The following is a 24,984-nucleotide window of genomic DNA, read 5'->3' as shown; positions in this document are numbered from 1 at the left end:
CCATTAGTATTTGTGTATCAAATTGCTTTATGCCAACACTTTAAAATCTAAGTTAATATTAACAGATATATATATATATATATATATATATAGAGAGAGAGAGAGAGAGAGAGAGAGAGAGAGAGAGCGAAACGCAGGTTAAAATCAAAACAGACATTGAAATGCTAAGTATCTTAGGAGCATTTAATTTGCATCAAACAAAGAATATGATTATTGTCTCATTGACCCGGCCTGATTTCACGTAAAAATCAAACCAAGGTTTCGAATGAACCTATATGATATTTCAAATGTATAGCTCACTGTTTGTTTTAGCCAGTCATGTTGATGTATCTGGACTTACATCAGGTATCAAGTTCTTCTGGTAAAATCCAGCACTGATTGTGTCAGTGATCAACCATTCGGCTGTAATTAATTAACTTATAATCCATCTCAGAATGATAATAATAATAATAATAATAATAATAATAATAATAAAGTTTGATGCGTTACGGATCTTGGTTAGTACACGAATATTTTGACTGCAAACTTCAAACGGATTGCGAATAACCCCACTTTTACCCAGAAAGGGTGGTAAATGAATAATTACAGAAGCGAAAGTAAATGTCCCAATCCTTTATCGGTTTCTCTTCTCTGAACGATCCTCGTGGTGACTAGTTGTCGTCATCATCATCGCTATCTGTCCCGCATTCTCTCGATTCGTACCATTCGGTACATGTGGGCCCATTGTTTTCATTGTTATTGTTGCCGTTGTGGTTTTCGTTATTTTTCTCATTTCGCACTTTAAAGTTGGTATACACCTTCCTGTCATTCATAGGAAATGGTGGTCGGACATTGCCATGAACGGAGATTTCAGTATTTTCCCACTTCAACTTTAAAAGTTCTTCAAACTGAAAGGAAAACGTCCGCGTTTAACGTACCATTTCTATTTAAGAGATTACCTTCTGTGCTGACGTTTAGAAATATCTTAAATCTAACTTTTGTTTTAGCCAACATGTACGTAAATTAATTCGTTTAATTATTTCTGTAATTTAATAAATTAGAGTGTTTTATTTATGTATGCATACCCACATGGAGAAGGTGGATCTCTGCTTATGCAGCCAAACATATACAGATTGCATCTGAGTACTTTTTCTTTCCTGCTTTATTTTACTTGAAGTTTCTGACAACATCATAGTAGAAAACCTATCAAGATTTACAGTGCAACGACATGGCGTAATGTAAATTATATCCGCTAATGAAATAAATACTTTATCAAAACTAACAGAATGTAGATAGGAAATTTATGGCAAATGTTAAATAAAACTGTTTGCTACTATCTGCTCGTATCTATAGAGAATTATGTTATTTAAGTGTATTGTGAGTGTAACTAAGGATTAATTTGAAAATCCCTTTTACGCACATGAGTTCTTGAGACAGTCACAGGTGTATGTCTAACGAGCCAAGTGACAGTCTCATTACAGGTAGGGGTGGTCAATGATCCCTCATAGCTGTAAAGGTTTCCCAGGGTTGTCAGGAACTCTAAAGGTCCTACTGTGAATGTCTTACCCTTTCCTGAAACTACAAATTCCTCGATATTAGGCTTATTCCTCTTGTAACAGTAAGCATCACACATTGTAATATTTAGCGACTAGGTCATAAAATATAACGCCGTAATAGTCATAGAATTCTTTTTCTTTATTATGTAATATACCTCATAATAAGACGGTCTAGTTTATAACGCGGTACACGTGCATGGCTGCAACGAACAGTATAAGAGTGAAGGATCACAATATTTATATTGAAGAAATCAATATGATAGATATAATATGATTGTAGTATAATATGAATGTCAAAGGTTGGACATCTCTCGAATTCATCGAATACTGATCAAAAGTAACACTTTCTTATATAACTGCAGAACTATTTTGTCCAATTCACGAACCAGAACTCTTAATAAGATTGAAATTTAAAAAAACACACTGAGGTTAATTAGCGTACAAGTCTGAGTTTTATTCAGTGGGACATAATTCAAAACCAATTTTTCAAATAAGACAGAGGTTTAACTACTACTACTACTACCTCTACTACTATCATTATTATTATTATTATTATTATTATTATCAATAACAATCATTGTCATCATCGTCGTCGATATCATTATCATCATCATAATCATCATCATCATCATGAGTAGGCCTCTGCCGTTCGATAATTAATGACTATTTAATTTACTCAAGCAGTTACATATTTAAAGAGTCCACCATTATATATTCTTGTTTACATAAGGACAGATAGATAATTACATTCATTCCTGCATCCAAGAGGACTACTAATCACTATGTGCCGATAAAGCCAATTCCTCCAAAACCTTTTTAAGAAACAAACAGTTTAAGGAATATGGCATTATATTCTAAAAGTAATATCCCTTTGCACATATGTGGTCATACATGCCATTCTTGTACTAAAGTAGCTATTTCGATACAATGTAGTACGAGATTCTGTCTGTGGTCTCAAGATAATGCCAAGGGTGTAGATTATGTCATGCCCTGGGGACGGGAACTGGGGGATGTAACCTATGGGACATATCTTTGTCAATTTTGAGGTACACACCCTATACCTATATATTCATTGATTAACGTGAACAATATTTGCTACAGGAAAACATGCATAGCTAACATTAGCCTCTGAGAGTTGTTTTCCGATCGTCTTGGAAACTGGCCTCTGTGTCATCTCATCCAAGCCATTAAGATACCCGCCCTAGAACTGTAAATACATTGTGGGGAATGAATAGGTCAATAAACTGGCTTGCTAAACAATGGTTACACTCTGGGGTTTCTCGGCCACCCCTAAAAGTGGGAAAAGCCCAGTGCAAAGTTGTTTGCTCTACAAATCTAGCAATGTAGAGAAAGTTAACAGAGATTTACTCATCTTAGCTCTGCTTGGATTGTGAAAAGGTTAACCACCGTTTGGAACAACCGTGATTTGACTGAGCTAATGAAAATCACTCCTTCTATGTGCTGTGGAAAAGTACTTGAAACAGCATAAATTACACTACCTTTGTCTGTCCCTGAAATAAATAAATAAACGAATATTCAGTGTAGTCATCATTATTGTCGGAAAGTGCACTTATAAAATTTTAAAATATATTTTTAACACAGGATCGGCTAATTTGATTCTATAATTTACATCTAAATTTCAGAAGTCAAATAATATATTTTGGGGATGTTTCACTAACTTAAGATGTCATCACTTGGTTGGTAACTGTAGAAATCGCCAGATGAATTTACAGCTGCAGGGCATGATATTCATGTGTATAATAGTTTCCTCAAGAAGTACATGCATAACCAATATTTGTCAGTGGGAAGTTTAACCCATCCTCCTGAATTTGACCGCTGTGTCTTGTCTTTTAAGCTGTTAACATCCCCACCTTATAAACAAATATGCATTTCCAATGTAAGATAAAAGGTGATGAGGTATTTACCTACCCATGAAAACAAGCATGGCTGGCAAATCGGAAAGTATTGATTTTCTCACTATATAATGTACTTGGACACGAAAGGAAGAAATCCAATGTGCTACAAATATTTTCCTTTGGGGATGGCGTTCCCTTAATCCAGGGACTTTTAGCCTCTGGGCCAAATAATGAGAGCATTACTCTACAACAATATATATATATATATATATATATATATATATATATATATATATATATATATATATATATATATATATATATATATATATATATATATATTGTTGTAGAGTAATATATTGAAAAAAATATAAATACATATACCACAGACATTGGCCGTTAGGTTATTCCTTGAAATCAGAGACTTAACCAAAAGAGTGAATTTGAGAATTAGCATCAAAACAGGGATGCGTAAAAAGTATTTCACAAACAGAGAAGTTTCGTTAACTACTGGTGTATATTTGTATACTGTACATAGGGAAAGTAAAACATATCTTAATCTTTATATGAATGTCAACATATGCAACAGTTTATATATATATATATATATATATATATATATATATATATATATATATATATATATATATATATATATATATATATATATATATAGGGGTTTGGACCGAGACAAGGAAGTCCCAGTCAAGGGGTTATATTATTTGTCTCCACGCGAGGCTTGCCTGAGTGGTGGGGAGACATATAATGTAACCCCGCGACTGGGATTTTCTTTTCTCGCTCCTAACCCCAACGTAGATTATTTTTCTCATCAAATATTTTTCCTTTAAAATAAAAAGAATTCTTCACTAGTGTTCTTGTCCAATGTTTACATGCGGTGCATGAATATAAATATGTTAATGAGGGCTGTGCTGTGACCGTTACGTCCGAAGTACACAGTTTATACATGTGAGCAAAGAAAAGAAAAAAACATAAAACGTGGCATACTAATGAGGTATCATAACATTTAATATATGGATGTTATATGAAATTGACAATAAATAATTAATATTTATTACAAGAAACTGTTTTATTTTCATTAGCTCCAATTTTCAAAAGTTATATTGTAAATAATTAAACGATATTGGCTACTGAGTTCTACTGTGGTTATACTTAGTACAAGCTGTAACGAAGAGTAGCATCTTGCTTTATTATTCATGGGTAATTAGAGATCTATGTCACTATCGTATATAACTATTGTTTTCTTTGAAGGAGGTGAAAATGTTTGTGACATACTTGTGTTGTCCTTAATACTGATTGTAATATTACCCCCGTGTATAATAGACCCTCCAAAAACGGACTTTAGCGGATAACCATGTCCTAAACATTCAAGTTCACAGATTCTTTGAAGATTTATTTTTCTGTCCTGGAAATATGGCAAATGCTACAGTGAACTTTGCTTATAGATTAATGTGCTGACGGATAAATGATTCCTTTTGGCTAGTAAGTGCATTTTTTGTCATTAAATATTGTATATATATTTTTGATTCAGCCGGGGCACAATGGAGATGCTTAACAAAATTAGAATAAAGAATGTTTTTGTATAACACTTTTCTGGCTGTTACTACGTTTTCCGTAGTTGTTAAGAGAGATAGGAGGCTATGAAGTGTATAGGTCTATAGTCTCTGTTCATGGATCAGTGTTTTTTGTCACAGTTCATTTCACACAGCATTGAGAATTTTATCCTATCTGTAGCAGTCATTTTTCCGGTCAGCGTCATTAAATGTAGCTAACAGTATATAATTTGTTTCACACGAAGTATTTAAAACTAGTTAGGTAGCTCTAGCTAAATTAATGACGCTGACCTGAAAATGTACTGAGCTAGGCCTGTATATAGGATAAAATTGACCATGCTGTGTGGAACGAACTAGCATAATACCAAAAAGCTCGACATCGTATGTGTTTGTGTCTTTCTCTCTCTCGAAATGTTTTTGCATGGTGTGTTCTCAAAGATGGATTTACCTTAAGTTACTATGTTTTTGTTATATATTTGTTGCTGTTGTTGTTTGATTTTAGTACAACTCCGTCTGGCACATCAGAAGACAACAAGGGCTTCTTTTTTTAAAATTAGTTCTGAGCGCGTGGACACCTTGACTACGACGACTGGTCTGAGATGACTAGACTGAGATATGAAAAGTAAAGTTAGCAAGACAGCTAGACTTCTCTATCGCACGGGTATATATATTTACGACAAGAAGAATGTTGTCTCTGGTGAAATCAGCACGCAGAAATTTTTCCCTTTAGTTTATTTAACCTGCTCTGTGAAATTTAGCGTTAAATGTACTCACCGCATATTACAGCATTTGTTAAGTTGCCAAAGAAAGGGCCAAGACCCGGGTACGTCTTGTTTTCTTTTTCATCTATCTGGAACACAAACACATGCATGTATATATATATATATATATATATATATATATATATATATATATATATATATATATATATATATATTGACCATCGTTCTTTCTCAAATCGTTTCTGCCACATGCGCTATGGCCTAGCATAACACTTAGGCGAAATATCAAATCGGACCCATGTGCAAAAGTGTGACATTAGCAGGAACAAGTAGCAACTGTTCATTTTTCAATATTGCGTTAACCCAGGAAAATATTTTCCTATTAAAGCAAAGGGAATGCTTTAAATGGTGAATGCTATTTTGTGTTAGCCCTTAGTACAAGTGGCAAAGCGACTTCGGGAGGGATGATGGTCACTTGGAGAAAAAGAAGACGTCGAAGGTGAAGAGAAGTCACTGACAAGAATAAAATTGCGCTTGTTGAAGACAGAAAGAAAACGACCCCCTGAATATGGAGCAAGTCTAAAGATTAGTGATTGAGGAGATCAATTATGTAGAGTTGGAAGAATGACATAAGAAACGTTTGCAGCTTCAAACCACGACGTCATATTGTGCGACATACACCAATGCTCAGACTCTGTTTAAGAAACCATAAGAAATTAGATTAAGTTCATAAACCGGACATAATTCTTTTATAACGTTTTGCTCGTTAATTCAGAAATCTCTCGATCGATGGATCAAAAACGCATTCAGCCTGTGATTGAATAAATGATTTGATGAGATAATATGCCTATTTCTACATGTGAAAATTCTTTGCCCTTCTTGTTGGTTTTTTGTGGCATTTTTTTATTATTTTTTTTATACTTTTTTTTTACTTCTTTTTTGTTCCAGAAAACGTCAACAGTTAATTGTTCAGATAATATGAACTCAAAGTTATTTAACAAGCTTCGTTAATCTCATTTAAAATAAGCATTTGTACACAAGATTACTTTTATCACATCATGAAAAATATATTTTAAAAAATTGTTGATGAAACGAAATAATACTATAGTACAATGGTTTAAAATAGTATTATCTCCTTCTCGGAGACATACAGAGACTTAATACGAACCTTCAGCCATATTGATTTTTGCAAGGAATTTTGTAATAAATCTATTGAAGCAAGATTTTACTCCCTTTTGGTAATATTCTTACGAAAGATGAAGCAACTTTCTTACTTAAATACAGACTGCTGTCAAAACATTTGCTTTATTGCTGTAATTGTTTTCACCTCAGTTGATTGAACTTCGAATATGGTTATTTAATTTATTTCCTTTAACATTATTGTAACGTACACCATTGTTGAAATGTCGCTCTCAGTGCTCATGGTAGAAATCTCATTATGTTGTTTTGGATCAAACTGTTCACTACATGATATAAATTGAACTTACTTAGATGTCCAGTTTGTGTGCAGAATTTTATGACTTAACAGGAACAAATTGTTTGCTTAATAGTATCAATAAAAGATTTGAAAACGTATACAACATATGATATTTGATATGTCATGGTATAGATAACAAGGCGTACTATATTGTCTTCGAGATATATACGCTAATCATAAATGTAGCTTTCCGAAGCAGCATATGCAAAACGTACCGTCACAAAAATAGCCAAGACAACTTTATTTGCATTTCGGGTCCCTGCATTATTGTTTGAAGTCCTTGCATCATTCATTGACGAGATTTCTTCGTGCACAAAGTGCAGCTGAAATTTTAAGAAGCAAATTATCTATTATTGTCTCTTTGTTTCTATTCCTCACATCCATCCATACATACCTCCGTCATGCAAATACACTAAACTTCTACCTACCAACCTAGCTACTTACTAGCATCTACGTACATGAACCAACGTTAGTTTAATGAATCACGCGTATTTCTATACTAATATATATTGATGCAGTGTGCCTTCGATGAATGATTCTGGTATCCGAACATAGTAATATTGCATCAGATAAGTTTCTTGCAGTTTCATTGGTTAAAAGTTGTTACATGAGACCTGACCATTTCGTCATAAAACTGAACTATTTTGACCTACTAAAAGCTTGCATGTGTTTCTTTGGAGTAAGCTTCTATTTCTGGTGTTTCCTGCCATGTGTTGAGATACTGAGTTACGTTTTATGTGAGAGGAGCTCACTGTTCTAGGTCTTTCATCCGCATGAAAATAATATGAAACGAACGTGAACATTTGTCGATAAAACCGTGGGTTCCGTAATGTTGCTGCATGCTTTGGTTGAGACTGGGGGCGGAAAATAACCAATCAGTAGTTAGCTTTACATATATTCGATGCAAGCAACTCTCTTATTAAGTTACCTGTCGACTCTATCATTTACGCAGGGCAACTAACAAACCATGTACAGTCTGTTTGATGCACTTTGACTGGCAACAAACCATGTACAGTCTGTTTGATGCACCTTGACTGGCAACGAAGCATGTACAGTATGTTTGATGCACCTTGACTGGCAACAAACCATGTACAGTCTGTTTGATGCACCTTGACCGGCAACAAACCATGTACAGTATGTTTGATGTACCTTGACTGGCAACAAACCATGTACAGTCTGTTTGATGCACCTTGACTGGCAACAAACCATGTACAGTCTGTTTGATGCACCTTGACTGGCAACAAACCATGTACAGTCTGTTTGATGCACATTGACCGGCAACAAACCATGTACAGTATGTTTGATGCAACTTTACTGGCAGCAAAGCTGAAATAATGTGGAATTTAGAAGAGAAATCTTAAACTTTCAAAGCCTGTTCGAGTTTTATCATGTTTCGTTTGCTATTTTAAGATTTCAGGTTTGACAATTTTCCTTTGGTATCATTATTTATTTCTGTATCTAGCACAACTTGTTGTACAAGCGGAAGTAACAACCAACAGCAGGTATTATTTGATTCAGTCTAACAAGAGTAACATTTTGCTTTTTGTGTGTGAATTGCTACTTTGGCTTGAGTCTGCACCCCAATCAATGCACAAAATGACCGCTTAACATTATTCGGAACATCCTAATCTCTTTCCGATGTGAGATTATTCGACATTGAAAGAGACTTGGAGGTAATTGTAGTGATAGTTTCCAAAATTATGAGTTTTCTGCGCACCGACATCCGGCTAGCTGCAATAATAACAGAGTCGATGAGGTTTCAACAATCAATGAAATAATTTTTAATGTTATTTCTCCAACTTGAAAAGAAAATAACCGAAGAAATCGTTCGTTTTATAAGTCTGCAATTTATGCATCCGTTACAATTAGTAATGACACGTGATCAGTTGATTGGGACGTTATAGGGGCATTACGACGTAACAACAACCACGGGTTTGAAGGCAGTTTAAAATGGTTATTATTTATCTCAGATGTTTTTCTTCCAGCAAGCGATGGAAAAGGCCGAAACGTTCCGATTAAGCTTAAGTAATCAATTGCAGTCGATGGGAAATCTACAGGGTTGATACTTTGTGCCAGTTACTGAAAGATACCCTTTTATCCACCAATAGTGTGGCATTATATATATATATATATATATATATATATATATATATATATATATATATATATATATATATATATATATATATATATATATATATAACACAGGGCTTAAAAAAAATTAATGAGTTCCACTTCATAATTTATATTAATCAAACAACTGAATGTCCAGTCCAACAATTGCAAACACGTCATAAGTAATAACTACCTCTCCATCATGTCCTTCGCAGTCGACCCTGTGTTCGGATCCCTTGACGTTGACTTTATGGAAGTGCATGTGAAACTGCATCAATTTGAACCTTTTATCCAAGTGAAAAGGAACGCCAGACAAGATAAATGAACTCTCTGTCTCATCAATCATAAACTTGGGGGCGCGTTCTGCAGATTGGAAAACAGTCGACATTAAAAAGACACGTTATATGTAAGAAATTTATCGCATACGGTATTTAAACACAAACTGTTTTGAATGTTACAGTATTTCACCCAAATAAAATAAATTGCTATACTATATTGGACGAAATGAAAGAGATTATGAACCCTTAGGCTGTAATAACTTAAGTACGCTTACATAATGGAAACAAACCATCATAACGTAACCCTCTATAACCCGTTATAAGTTAAAGTATGATGGCAGCTGCACTTGCAAATCAGCAGAGTGTTTTAGGACTGTACGGTGTAACACTAGCTGGATAGCATAGTAATGGCTATCCGTTCCAATGTTGATCGTTGACTGTCGGCATTGCATTTATTAGGACTTACTACTACTACTACTACTACTAATAATAATAATAATAATAATAATAATAAAGAAAATGGCGATAATTATACAAATGTAAATGACGATGATGAAGATGATGATAAAAATTACGATGATGATGTCTAAAATGGTATCAAAATATAAGTAACCGAATTTTGTATATTCGAATGGTATTTAGAATGATCTCCTTGAGCTTTTTAAAGCAGAGGGCTAAGATTTTCTTCAGGTAAGTTTTTGTATTGAATTTGGCAAGAAAGTAAGCTGAGAAATTATCACTGGTTTCAAGTTGTCCTTTCACGCAAAGGTAAAAATCTAACAACTTTATGCAAAAAAAAGTCCGTTTTACTATTTTTATTCAACGTTAAAACTTGTGAAGAAAAATTAGAGTCATTACAGAAAAAGGAAGTTTCAAAGAGTTTATATTAAGTAACAGTAAGATACAAAGTACAGGCTATTCATCCTAGGCTAGAAAATTTTTCTAATTATATATATATATATATATATATATATATATATATATATATATATATATATATATATATATATATATATATATATATATATATATATATATATATATATTAAAATACAAATACGTTGGTAAAAATGGAGAAGGGCAGAAACTATACATGCTATAGATTGGAATCTATTGAAAGGGCGAGTATCTAGATCACGTTATCGTTACAATAAATATAAATACTTAATCACTAGAACAAGGAATTTTTTGTTGAATTGTCCCCCCTTAACATACAGTTGTAAAATCGAAGTTATTCGTCCATAACATCAATAACCAGTATGGTTTGTGGTTTGAAGACACATGTGCATGTGCTCTCATATACATTTATCGGGGTTGTGTTAATGTTTTCAAATGTTTTCGAACTTGTCATTTGCTGGTTATTTTTCTTTATAAACTACCAAAAATAAACGTCTTGTTTAAGTAGCAGCTGATTCAATATTTTACCTATTTGTAATTACAATACTATATAATACTTTAATCTATGTACTCTTATCAGTTAATATTCATTGAATTGTAAAAATTTGTGCTGTGCTCATTGGAAGTTATATAGCCAAAATAAACAACGTAATGACCAGGAATGGCACTCAAACTTTAACATTACAAAAGAAGTAAGATTACTTCAAGCAAACCAGCAGCATACTTTGTTATTATCCGCAGAAAGATGACCAACAGGTAGGTTTTCTACCGAGGTCAATATTCTACATTAGACCTACATTAACAAACAAATGTATTTTCTTATAATTTCGCTAATAATTCTTCAGATAACAGTGTTCCTTGCTATTGTTTATTAGCATTAAGAATGCACGAATGGGAATTGTACCTCATGTTAAGACGTAAAAATACTTTAAAGAGTTCACTCTGTATGATTTTATTTTGTTTCTGAATGCGCGGAATGTTTGCATAAACACCTCCAAGAAAAAGCAAATATGAAACTGTTTCCGGCATTATTTAGTCACACGAAATAGCTCATATCGCGTGACAGATCTAAATCAGGATAGAAACAACTGCCTTGTTGCTACCGTCAAAAGTTTTCATTTACGTATTTTGCGCATTTCATACTTCTAACATAAACAGTGGACTCGCAACTCCCTAAACTATTACCATTGTTGGTCAAGAGTTAAATATACATGAAAAATTAGTCTAAGTTTATTCTTCTTTTGGGATAATATTAAATGCAATGCACTGCATTCAACAATCGATATCGTGTGTCTGAGATAAACTGACAATGTACAGTACAAAACTATTTTTTTATTTCCCTAAGCGCATTCAATTCTTAGCGAATCTTTCTAGAAGGTAATTACAAAACAGAACCAAACAACGCAAACATTACATACACGAGGAAGTGCTTACCTTGCAGAACTTTACAGGCCTAATGAAAATAGTTATAAAACTGTAGATATCGCTCCTTTTGGGCTTTAATTTTGATGATAACATGGCAACCTAGTTTTTATCACATAGGGGCCCCAAAATTAAGTTTTGCTGGAGGAGGAGCAAAGATTCTTGCTACGCCACTGCGTTGCTTTTTCCTCTAATTGATTTTTTAAAATTAACATCAACGATAATAACACCAATAATAATAATAATACCAAGAAGATTCAAAAAGTAGCAATTATTCCCATAATTATTATTACCGACCCAAACACTACTATCGACAGTTTTCTTATCATCGTTATTATTACTAATATTGCCACAATTACTTTAATTCTCTTTGCCATTGTTACTAGTCGTATCACTAGTATTATTATATTATTGTTATTATTATTGAACAGGTAAGTAAATGTAGATAAGCAGTATATATGTATGTAACAAAAACATAACTCGTCAGATAAACAGATCGCTTCTTGAGAAAAGATGGATCACAATGAAATATACGCGATGTTTAGCTAAAGATTGCGTTCTGTTTTTGATGCACACAAAAAAAATAGTAAAAAAGAAATCTGATGAATTAAAAAGTTAAAAACGACGATTGTTCTGACCCGGCCATCGTCTCAAAAAATTATGATTTTCTTCCTGTGGTGAGATTGAAACCATCATGAATGTCTTCATGTTCTGTCCGAAGTACAATAGAGAAATTTACGTTCAGTTATTTATGTAACTATTAACTTAGATTTACTGCTTTGGGGAAATATATAACCGATACAGGACAATTTCAGTAACTTACTTAACTCGTGTCTGCCCACCCCACATCTCTCTCTCTCTCTCTCTCTCTCTCTCTCTCTCTCTCTCTCTCTCTCTCTCTCTCTCTCTCTCATCAGTTTCATTATTATTATTATACTGTCATGATGAATACGTTGCAATAGTTATATTATGTAGAGAGAGAGGGCCAATTTGAAGCTGCCCAATCCCATTGTATCCTATTATTACAATAAAATATGTTTAAACTAAACTAAAGGGATTGATTATAATTATGACCAATATATATATATATATATATATATATATATATATATATATATATATATATATATATATATATATATATATATATATATATATATATATATATATATATATATATATATATATATATTTTCCTTGCATGTACAATACTTGTGATGCAACTTAAAATGCAAACAATATTATCATGAGCATAAATACAGTACGCTGTTTGTAGGAACATTTACCAGCCATTTTAATGTGTCCAGTTAAAGTACTAGTGTTTCTAGTGTTTCTCTGGTATGTTGGACCAAAGGACCTGAAGGTTACTTTTTTTGTTTCAATGTTGATTGGTGACTGCCTCTCGCCATCACACGTTGGCGCAAACATGTCCCAACAGAAGGATCCTGAATAATAATAATAATAATAATAATATCAACTGTTCCTCTTTCTTCACACAGAAATAAATTGCAATTTGGTCCATAAAGTAGTGTTGATTCGGAAGATCCTTTCCCCTTCTGCTCGTCTCTTGTTCCGTTCTTCTATATATATATATATATATATATATATATATATATATATATATATATATATATATATATATATATATATATATATATATGCATGCATGCATGCATGCATGCATGCATGTATGTATGTATGTATGTATGTATGTATGTATGTATGCATAACAAAGACAATTATATAGACAATGGAGCTGCAGGAACCGATTTCTAATCGAAATTCATGTTACCTAGTGGCAGTAGGGAGAGAAGGAAAAGTAGAAATAGGAGGCTGAGGAAAACAAATATATTAAGTGTTTAAAGGCATGTGAGCACAATACTGACTATATGACCCTAACAGAGGAAAAATAGAAGAAGCAGAAGTAATACCAGGAGGAGGAGGAGAAAGAGGAGTGACTAGTTTCCTCATTAAACATAACCACAGTGGACACCAGTTTATGGGACTATCAATGACGAAAATATGCCAAGTCAATCATGTAATCAATATCTGAACACGTGTAGGATTATTGAATCATCTATGCATTTTAATGTCTATAAGGATTCGTTTACCTTAAAATCCATATCAACAAGTAAACTAAATAAACAAGCAAATAGCAACGTGAATAATATTAATGATAATAATAATAATAATAATGTTTGTTTGTTTGTAATATATACCACTAGCCCATGATACATATCCATACATCAAGAGGTACAAAAAGTGTTTGAGTATCTAACAGAAAAACCCAAAAGCATTGGAAATGTTATTATGCAAGTAATCATGATTGTCTATTGTTTCTATCTGGGTGAAATACAAATGTCTATTACACAGTAATCACACACTATAGATTAAAGAGAACCGGAACACCTGCATGGAGCAAACAGACGTTTTGTGATATTGATCTTTTTCTAATCTTTAGCCTTTTATAGTAAACATTGCAAAAATTAGTCATCAGAATGTTTCCAGTCTCATTTTGCACAAAAGTCCTAAATTCTTCAAAAGTTGGATATTTATATGTGTGATGTGATTTGGATTTTTAACGTAGCTTTAACAATTGTCCAGTCATATCGCTACGATGTCTGCAATGTGGCAGTTTATAGTGATGTTTAGCACTGGGGCATCATGCCGCAGACATGTAGCATGATGTCCCACCCAGTCACATTATCCTGACACCGGGCCGACCAGTCCTAACACTAACCTCTTAATACTGAGCGCCAAGCGAAGCAGCTGTTAGTACCATTGTTGTAAGTCTTTGGTATGACTCGGCCGGGGATCGAACCCACGACCTCCCGCATGGATATTTTATATACAAAGGTGTGTAAATATTGTCTTCGTAATACCCCATATAGCGGACAAGCAGTAATAAAATGGAATTCACTTTCAATATTACTATAAATTTGACACAATCTTTCTACATAACAAATATTTTCATATATTCTTGTGTTACCTCTGATTAAGAACTTCCCCACTCTAAGCACTATGATTATATAACAAAAATCGCTATCTCTTAACAATTCTAGGTATCTCTGACAAGTGAATTCTACTTCCAATGACCCATAGGAAAGAAATCTTTCCAGTGACTTAATCTCATTCTGCAGCTTTTGCACACAAAAAAACCCCATCTTTTTCTTCTCTGGCTAAACAACGTAAAATATGTATTTTCATCAGTTACGCCTTACGTACACCAAATATTGTCAAATCAATAGGTAAAAAAAAAAAAACACTTTTTAACATTGCTAGCCCAGCAATCACAGTTCCCCTATCCCATCCCAGCTATAAAATGTGTCATTGTTTAGGACATCTGTCTTCTAGCATGTTTAGAATTCTAAGCCAAAATTTCAAAATACGTTTATATTTTATACTCTACATACAAGTTCTTCCTGATTTATTATATATGAATGGAGTAGATTTAGACTTACCAAGAATATATTTACGAAATGACAACTGAACGTTTTCAATATCAGTGGCATCATAAAAGTCCCCAAACCAAAGCCCAATAGTTAAGGATGGGAGCTATCTTCGAGTCAAACACATGAAGCAGTCAAGTTACAGGTAATATGCCAAATGTTACAAGACTTTGTCTGAAAATATGCATAGCCTTTATTGCTTGCAAAGTTAAAGTTTTCTGGCACACATGCCGAATTTTTTTATTTTTATTTTTTTGTTGAAGAAAATATGCATTCTAGATACTTCTAATATGATCCAATATTTACCTCTAAAAAGGCCATAGTACCCCTTTTTGTAACTTCCGAAACAGCCACCTCTGCGAAATGTTATTGTTGTAGGGTTTAAAGCCATTTTTCAGCACAGGATAGGCTATACATGGCTTCCAGTATTAATGGTGGAGGAAGAACCTGGGAAAACCCCGAAAAGAACTACCGACTCACGAGAAGCTACTGGCAAGCTTTCTCACATACCCACATAGGCCGAACCCGAGACTCGAACCCACACAGGCAGCGGTGAGACGGAAGTGATCCGTAAGGGTGACCGCTTTAGACCACTCGGCCACTCGGGGCCCCCCTCTGCGAATTACAACCGCTCTTGTTTTTGTTTTTTTATTTGTTGGGGGGGGGGAGGGAGTGGGGTTTGTTTCCATATTTACTCTTAAGTTCCACTTTAGGCAATATGTATGAAGCCTGTTGGGCATATTTTGCAACTGGTGAGCAGTGTAAGCTAATGCAAATCTTCTGAATACAACAGTAAAAACATTTCTAAGGTTTCTACGGAAACTTTCCTGTTTCCTCCAGCTAAAATGGGTTTCTGATTGTTACAAAATAAGGAAAGGAATAAAGACGATAAACACAAGCTTGGCGTACGCCCTTAGGACAATTAAACACATCGGTAATAAAAAAATTGTATTTAACTCAGGCTTTTTATTCATTATAAATGAAATAATTAAATAATTCTGAAAAATATTAATACCAAGTTGTAGATGTAATACTGCTTCTAATACGGTCCAGCCTATTACAAGGTACACGTGCATGGCTCCAAAGTGCAGCATAATAGTGACTGGTCATAACATTTATATTGATGAAATGAATATGATAGATATAATATGACTATAGTATAATATGAATGTCAAAGGTTGGACAAGGTAAAAGGTAAAAGGTCGAGTCCATCGAATACTCAAGAATGATAACTCTTATATAACTGCTGAACTATTTTGTCTGATTCATGAAACAGAACTCTCAATAAGACTGAACTAAAAAAAAGACACCACTGAGGTTAATTAGCGTACATCTTTGAATTTTATTTAATGGAACCAATTTTAAAACCAGTTTTTCAGTACCGTCAATAAGACCCGGATTAAATATAAAAACAACAACAACAACAACGACAACAACTATTACTACTACTACAACTACTACAACTATTACTACTACTACTACTACTAATAATAATAATAATAATAGTAATAATAATAATACGAAGAATATGAAAATACTTATTATTATTATTATTATTATTATTACTACAGCTATTGATCATTATTGTGAGATAGTTACCAAGGGGTCATTGTGCAAAATTCTTCAAGCATATGATCCGTCTATCGTTTTGATTGCATATATAAAAGTTTGGTCAGGAAGTAACTGAAATACCACTTTGATTGAAACTTGAGTACATGTAAGTTTTGAACACGTCAATGGGACCTCAGGAGTGGAACCTACGACTTACCACTTCATGTACCATGTTCAGCCAAGGCAACACAACTACAACGTTTTGTATATTTCTACCCAGCGATTTAGTAGATGTGGTATGATAGGCAAATGGACAAACATACTGAGGTATGACACAGATACTGATGATAATATAATATTGTTATTATTGTCATTATTATTATTATTATTATTATTAGTAGTAGTAGTAGTAGTAGTAGCAGTAGTAGTATTAGTAATAGAAGTAGTATCTTATATTACTAATGCGATTATGTTTAACTTGCAAAGACGCAATTTGTTCAAGCAGACAGACGGAGAAATGGGAGAACAGACGGAGGTTATAACAGTATTCCCTGTTAAACCGTGGATTAATAATAATAATAATAATAATAATAATAATAATAATATTATTATTATTATTATTATTATTATTATTATTGTTGTTGTTGTTGTTGTTGTTATTATATTATTATTATTATTATTATTATTATTATTATTATTAACAATACGAATTTGTGTAATTAGCAGCAGTAAAAAACATTTTTGCGAAAGAAGAACTACATAACTACGCAGTGTTACGTAAATTAAGTGTATAAGTAGGTCTTAAATGGTTAGTAACATTATACAGAGAGAGAGAGAGAGAGAGAGAGAGAGAGATCTATAAGATAATATAGTTTAATATTAACAACAACAAAAATAAATGCCCAAGAACAGTCTGAGGACTTGAAGCAACTTTGAAATGCTTCCATTTCTTTTCTATCTTGCTTCATTTATTTTGGTTAAGAAGTGTGTTGTTTGCTTGTTTTTTTTTTTTTGTCGTATCAATCATATTATAAAATTTAACGGAAACGTTCAATAGAAGAACGCTTTTTAGTAAATTTTGTATGCATAAATATACTTGTTTGCTAAACCTATTATGAAATCAACTAGTTTATTGTAATTTCTTTGCGATTTCTTTAGGATTAGGGATGCTACGCCAAGAGTCTGTAAAATGGGCAGTCTTCACTTTTTTGAAAACTTACGTTTAAGGCATCTATAAAATGACTACTCAAGTCGTAAAAACGTATTTTGTCAAACTCACAAGCAATGCCACCAGAACCCGGACTTTTATTTTTATGTATACTTTTCAAAGTTATAGTGAATTCTTGGAGTGGAAAGAGATTTTGGCACGATTCTTTTCAACGTCATAGTGCATTCTTGGAGTGAGAAGAGATTTTGGCACGATTCTTTTCAACCTCGGTGAGATCATATTGGAAAGAAATCCTGGTTTGTAGGAAAAACTGTTTATTGTGGCGTATATATTGGTAGTAACCTTTTTCTTTTTTTCAAATTATTTTTAATCATATATTTATATTTCTTAAACCTTCAGCACTTTTATGACTTTAAATTCAACATCAGTTTTCTGAGCTAGCGATTTATTGTTGTTTTCTCTCCCTTCTATCCATTTTGCTTTCGATATAAGAATAACGCTTTAAATTTGCTCGTTATATATTTTTTTTAAGGTTCCTTAGTTATCGTATCTAGCTTCTTTTAAAATGCGTGTGTCGCTTGGGCTGTTTTCATACTCTAATACTCTACATTTTAAAATGTAGGTATCGCTTGGGCTGTTTTAACACTCTAATACTCTACATTTTAAAATGTTGGTGTCGCTTGGGCTGTTTTCATACTCTAATATTACTCTACATTTTAAAACGTGTTTGTCGCTTGGGCTGTTTTCATACTCTAATACTCTACACTTAAACATGTATGTGCCGCTTGGGCTGTTTTCATACTCTAATATTACTCTACATTTTAAAATGACGGTGTCGCTTGGGCTGTTTTCGTACTCTAATATTACTCTACATTTTAAAACGTGTGTGTCGCTTGGGCTGCTTTCATACTCTAATACTCTACATTTTAAAATGTGTGTGTCGCTTGGGCTGTTTTCATACTCTAATACTCTACACTTAAAAATGTATGTGTCGCTTGGGCTATTTTCATACTCCAATATTACTCTACATTTTTAAATTTGCGTGTAGCTTGGGCTGTTTTCGTACTCTAATACTCTACATTTTAAAATGTGTGTGTCGTTTGGGCTGTTTTCATACTCTAATACTCTACATTTTAAAACGTATGTGTCGCTTGGGCTGTTTTCGTACTCTAATACTCTACATTTTAAAATGTGTGTGTCGTTTGGGCTGTTCTCATACTCTAATACTCTACACTTAAAAATGTATGTGTCGCTTGGGTTATTTTCATACTCTAATATTACTCTACATTTTAAAATGTGCGTGTAGCTTGGGCTTTTTTCGTACTCTAATACTCTACATTTTAAAATGTGTGTGTCGTTTGGGCTGTTTTCATACTCTAATACTCTACATTTTAAAACGTGTGTGTCGCTTGGGCTGTTTTCGTACTCTAATACTCTACATTTTAAAATGTGTGTATCGTTTGGGCTGTTTTCATACTCTAATACTCTACATTTTAAAACGTATGTGTCGCTTGGGCTGTTTTCGTACTCTAATGCTCTACATTTTAAAATGTGTGTGTCGTTTGGGCTGTTCTCATACTCTAATACTCTACACTTAAAAATGTATGTGTCGCTTGGGCTATTTTCATACTCTAATATTACTCTACATTTTAAAATGTGCGTGTAGCTTGGGCTGTTTTCGTACTCTAATACTCTACATTTTAAAATGTGTGTGTCGTTTGGGCTGTTTTCATACTCTAATACTCTACATTTTAAAACGTGTGTGTCGCTTGGGCTGTTTTCGTACTCTAATACTCTACATTTTAAAATGTGTGTGTCGTTTGGGCTGTTCTCATACTCTAATGCTCTACACTTAAAAATGTATGTGTCGCTTGGGCTGTTTTCATAGTCTAATATTACTCTACATTTTAAAATGTGTGTGTCGTTTGGGCTGTTTTCGTACTCTAATACTCTACATTTTAAAATGTATGTGTCGCTTGGGCTGTTTCATACTCTAATACTCTACATTTTAAAATGTATGTGTCGCTTGGGCTGTTTTCATACTCTAATATTACTCTTCTCCCTCCATTTCGTTTTCCTTTCCGATCCTAGTTTTCTTTGTTCTATATGCAAATTTAATAGTTTCGTTAAGGATAACATTTTTAATGAATTCCTATTTTTCAACTAGTTTAATGTCATTCCTAGGACTGGAATTTAAAATAAAAATATTTCAAATAAGTTAAGAAAAATTGGAATGAGCCAGTTTATAAGTTTGAAGAACAAAAAGAAACAAAAGCATTTCGAAAAATTCGGATGCCGCCGCGACACAGACAAATGTGGGTGTTTATACATAAGATGGATCAGATGCTGTTCATATACATAACATTTTCACATTCTATCGAATCGCTCTTTTTCTTGTACTCCTCATGAAATACAAGACTATTACTGTAGTATCATTTATTTTCGTTGGGCTCAATTTTCGTGGTTTTGGCATTATCGTAGATGCTTACATTCGTGGTTTTGCCTGTCACCGTGTTTTCGACCAAGTGAATAACATCAGTCGAAGCCGAAGCAGCCAACAACACTAAAACAATACTTCGATCTCGATGAGCACAAACAAATTAAGATATACCAAACCACAAATCAAAAAGTAGGGCAGGGAGGGAGGAGATGGGGGAGAGGGACTTAGGGGGTAGCCCGCGTAGGGGCGTGCTCCGCGAAATGCGTGCTTGAGCCCCGCTTTCATCTCCCACCTCAGGAGACAATCTCCTATTTACAAGTTTTAATTTATATGAAGGATCCTCCGGTGCCTCAAAGTAAAACTTCAGTTCTATTGAAAAATATTGACAGAACAATAACAAAAATAAGTAGTTATGCTTGGAGAGATTGAACGAGGGAATGGGAGGGGGGATCGGAGGCGGAGCTTCGGCTTGCTACCCATTAGGGGTGTGACACGGACAGGAGCCCCCACCTCATCCCGGACCTAAATGAAACTTCCCTAAGCAATGAAAAACAAATTTTATCAATAGTAAAACAAGAAACAAAGGGATGGGACAGGGAATCTATGTGGGGGAAAGTACGAGGCAAAGACGTCATGGGGATATGTCACATATCGCTACGCGAAGTGGTCAGGCCCATGAAATAGTCTTGGAAAAACACCCCATGTAGAACACTTGCAGACAATACACAAGCACAGGGAAATAGGATATTAGGAATCTAGCACCTTTCTATATCACTTTAATTAACTATACAGTTCTCTTACTGTATAGTCCCTTCCTTCTCTATTTTTTTTTCGTTACTACGAAAGTTTCTATAAACCCTTTTCGAAACTTGTTAGTTATTAGTTTAAATAATAAAGAAGAAGCCGACTCGAGTCGGGAGAAACACAAATAAAGAAAGTGTGGACCCTCACTCGAGTACAGCCTGCCTCATTCTCGAATCTAATTAATGCGAGGAACGTCACCTATAGCCACGCATATAAAACATTTTTTTTTTTCATTTTTTTTATAACCCACATATACTACACCGTTCACTCGCCAAAATTCAAAATGATATAATTAAATTTAAATATCTAAATCATATCAAAATTATTAAATGAATTTGTGATATCCAAATAGAAATATATACTAAGACAACTGGGATATTTGAAAAAGTCTTGCTGTCCCTTCACAAAAGCTATATAACACACCCAATATAGCATATATAACACATAGCAAACACGGGACTCAGGAGACCTCTGACATAGGTCACAAAAAAAAACTAAGGGAAGGAAATTCGAGTAAGGTGAAAGAAACCTGCTCGGATGAACAGCCCTATATATAACTCTATGGACATTTAATAAATACCTCATCAAAAATGTAACTTAAAATAAATTTTTGATCAAAATTCTTCTATTAAAATGAACAAACAACACATCTTAGGGGAAACACTTACACATAAACACCTTTCTTTTTTTCGACAAGTGGGGCATCTGTCTGGTGCCCAGCCCCCCCCCCCCCCCCGAAAAATGAATAAGTATTAAATTTAATTTTCATATGCTGTTATTTTGTATTATTTTTCTTTCATTTTCATGCTTTTCTCTATTTTCTCTCTGTCATTACTTACCGCACATATCGATTTAAGGCAGTGAGTGTAAAATTACAGCTATCGGATACCTTATCGAACATTTGCATTGAAACAATATAAAATGTATAATTCTTGTTCCAAAAGGCTAAAATAAAAAAATTTAAAAAAAACACATGTAAAGGCTAATATTTAATGCCAGATTACAGTAATGACCTTGATTTATCAAATACTAGTAGCTGTGTTAAACTCTAGAAATGAAATACGGTAAGAAAACGGGGGGGGGGGGGGCGCTTAATTTTTCATTGGGGATTTAAATTCGTGGTTCGGGGCAACAACTAAACCATGAGGTGGTGGGTTCCAACCCCGGCGGAGTCATACCAAAGACTTACAAAAATGGTACAAACAGCTGCCTCGCTAGGCGCTCTGCATTAAGAGGTTAGTGTTAGGACTGGTGGGCCTGGTGTCAAGATACTGTGACTAGGTGAGACATCATACTACATGTCTGCAGCATGATGCCCAAGGGCTACACATCACTATAAACTGCCACACTGCAGACATCGTAGCGATATGACTGTAAAAATTGTTAAAGCTACGTTAAAAATCCCAATTACATACACACACACACACAATTTCAAAAAAAAAAGAAGAAAACAAGTAACCATTATACACTATTATATTTAATTTAAAATGAGTAAATGCGCATAAATGACCCGTGGCATTTTTACTATAATTATTTAAATACACTGTAACTTACCATGAGTTTTATTTGTTCTATCATAGGTCCAGTTGACATGGCAAGTTTCCACAGGGTTACCGCTATCCGAATAAATATCCGGACCTAGAAATAACCAGAACGAAAGTGGCGAGAAAAACAAAACAGTTAACATAAATCGAAATATTATAGATAATATCGATATTGTCTGCCTGTCATGTCTTAAAGATTAACTCAAACGATCTAGAATGTTCAAGCCAGCAGGGGTCTGCTGGTCCGCAAAACAAGCACACACACATACGTGTGTTCATTCTTTCACGTGCATGCGAGTGCTTGTATATATTCAAAAAAAATTTTAGACGTGTAACTTCTATTTCGGCATATCCAAATATAAATAGCTAAAATAACACAAAAACAATTAAGTGTAATTTCTTAAAACGTAAAGGTTTATAGAATAAATTTGGAAGTAATTTCTATATTTTATCAGACAAGATCTCGTTGAAAGCTTTAATTTTTTCTTATGGCATGCAAAGGAAAGAGATGCAAATCTTAATATAACACACCTGGAGTAAAATGCCTGCTACTATTAGTTCATCTCAAGACTGAGGGAAAACAAAATCTAAAACTCTGTGGGTAAGTTTGACTTGAAGTAGATGTTTCCCTTACTTCCAAGGACATCGATGCAGCATTTGTTGTGAACTGACAGGTTTTAAACTTGGCAAAAGTCACAACCATTTTTTTCTCAAGCTAAAACTAAGATCATGCATTCACTAGACTCTACTTTCACACTTGTATGATTTGTATTGTTTCACATTCACATGAATGTTCACTACACAATTTTAGCCTAATATCAGTATTTCATTCCATATTCAGTTAAATAGGGCCCAAACACACAATACACACAATTATTCCCTTTATTAAATTACTAAACAATTAAATATCAGAATATCTCAAGAATTTCTCATATTAAAACATTTGACTAGGGCTATTTAAATAAATTAATTCGTGCTACTATAAAGTCTTAAAATAAAAAACAGAGCAGAACAGAATCAATAAATCTCTGTTCCGTTCTGTTCTCAAGATTTATTTCGCCTGTAATAATTGGCTTATTACTCGACTTGACAAATATAACTGATTCTTTCCAATGAAATAAATTAAAGCAAAAATTAAAAACATCTATAAACGGAGAGGTAAATAAAGTACCACATACCCTGGTTATTTTACATTTTGTACGTATAGAGTGTAACGGCACATGAACACAATCCTGGGTAAATAGTGCCATGCAAAAGATAAATTGCATAAATAGTATGTGCAAAAACCATGCCAAAATTCCCAAGAAGACACCACCCTGCCAGAGGAGACAAAGTATAAAAGGCAGAGATGTTGCAACAAATACCCCCAAAAGGCATCCCAAAAAATAAAGGCAAAATACGTAAAATGCTTCAAATGCAAGCTTAAAATTATTCTACAAAAGTAGGACTCTTGTCAAGACCTCCTCAGAACAAATAAACTGCCTCTCTTGGTCGTCTCCTCGGACATGTAAGAGGATGTATCGGGTTTAGTCTTCAAACCCAAGGAATAGGGTGGGTCAGAGTGGTGTGGGGGTGGGTCTATTCTCTAACGAATCCTAGACTGAAATTTAAAAACTGAGGAAAAAATTAAAATCGAAAAAATGAGACATTATTTTTAGGACCCAATAGATTTTAGTCTCAAAGTGTTTGTTTCCATGCTAAAAGGACATTATACCGTATACTGAAATTCTCGTTCTTTGGTTTAAGAAATTTTCCTCCTAAGCTATGGAATTAAGAAAATATAGGTTACTCTCTGCATCGTCCCGAAATTGTTTGGTTTTAAATTAAAGCTAACTGTTTCTAAGAAAATCTAATACTATCTTGAATGCCTCTATTACGAAACAAATACTGAAAGAAATTACTATATGGAACATACCAATATATACTAGTATATATAAATATTGCATATAAATTCATGATACAAGTAGCTTTCGCAACGAATTAAACATGAGCTGTATTACATACCCACGCAGTTGGAGACAGCTGCACATGCAAGCAGTAATATGACTGTGGCAACAACCATGGTCTCAGATGTAATGTGACTTCTCTTCTGCTTCAGAATTGGTCGTGTTTTCTTTGACTGTGTAGCCACGCCGCCTACCCCTTTATATACGTA

The 24,984-nt window shown here is 33.8% G+C and overlaps 1 protein-coding gene across 1 annotated transcript; it reads right to left on the bottom strand.

Moving 5' to 3' along the window:
- Window positions 1-169: 169 nt before the first annotated feature.
- Window positions 170-24,984, bottom strand: LOC149780510 (carbonic anhydrase 13-like). The gene is made up of 9 exons (XM_089937506.1): window positions 24,834-24,984; window positions 22,840-22,923; window positions 13,160-13,318; window positions 9,470-9,639; window positions 7,377-7,484; window positions 5,737-5,812; window positions 3,035-3,046; window positions 1,400-1,557; window positions 170-887 (listed from the first exon to the last, which is right to left on the bottom strand). Exons 1-9 carry the CDS (start codon window positions 24,889-24,891, stop codon window positions 651-653), a joined length of 1,062 nt encoding a protein of 353 aa, XP_089793632.1. The 5' UTR covers window positions 24,892-24,984; the 3' UTR covers window positions 170-650.

This window comes from Sinohyriopsis cumingii, chromosome 16 (assembly GCF_028554795.1).
Source record: "Sinohyriopsis cumingii isolate HCF-2022 chromosome 16, ASM2855479v2, whole genome shotgun sequence".
NCBI lineage: Eukaryota > Metazoa > Mollusca > Bivalvia > Unionida > Unionidae > Sinohyriopsis > Sinohyriopsis cumingii.
This window is presented reverse-complemented; position numbering and strand designations above follow the sequence as displayed.

Coding starts and splice junctions, on each gene's coding strand:
- LOC149780510 (XM_089937506.1), bottom strand. CDS start 24,891: ATGGTTGTTGCCACAGTCATATTACTGCTTGCATGTGCAGCTGTCTCC. Junction 13,319..22,839: donor TAGAACAAATAAAACTCATG/GTAAGTTACAGT, acceptor ATTATTATTCAG/GATCCTTCTGTTGGGACATG. Junction 9,640..13,159: donor TGGACACATTAAAATGGCTG/GTAAATGTTCCT, acceptor TCCAATCTGCAG/AACGCGCCCCCAAGTTTATG.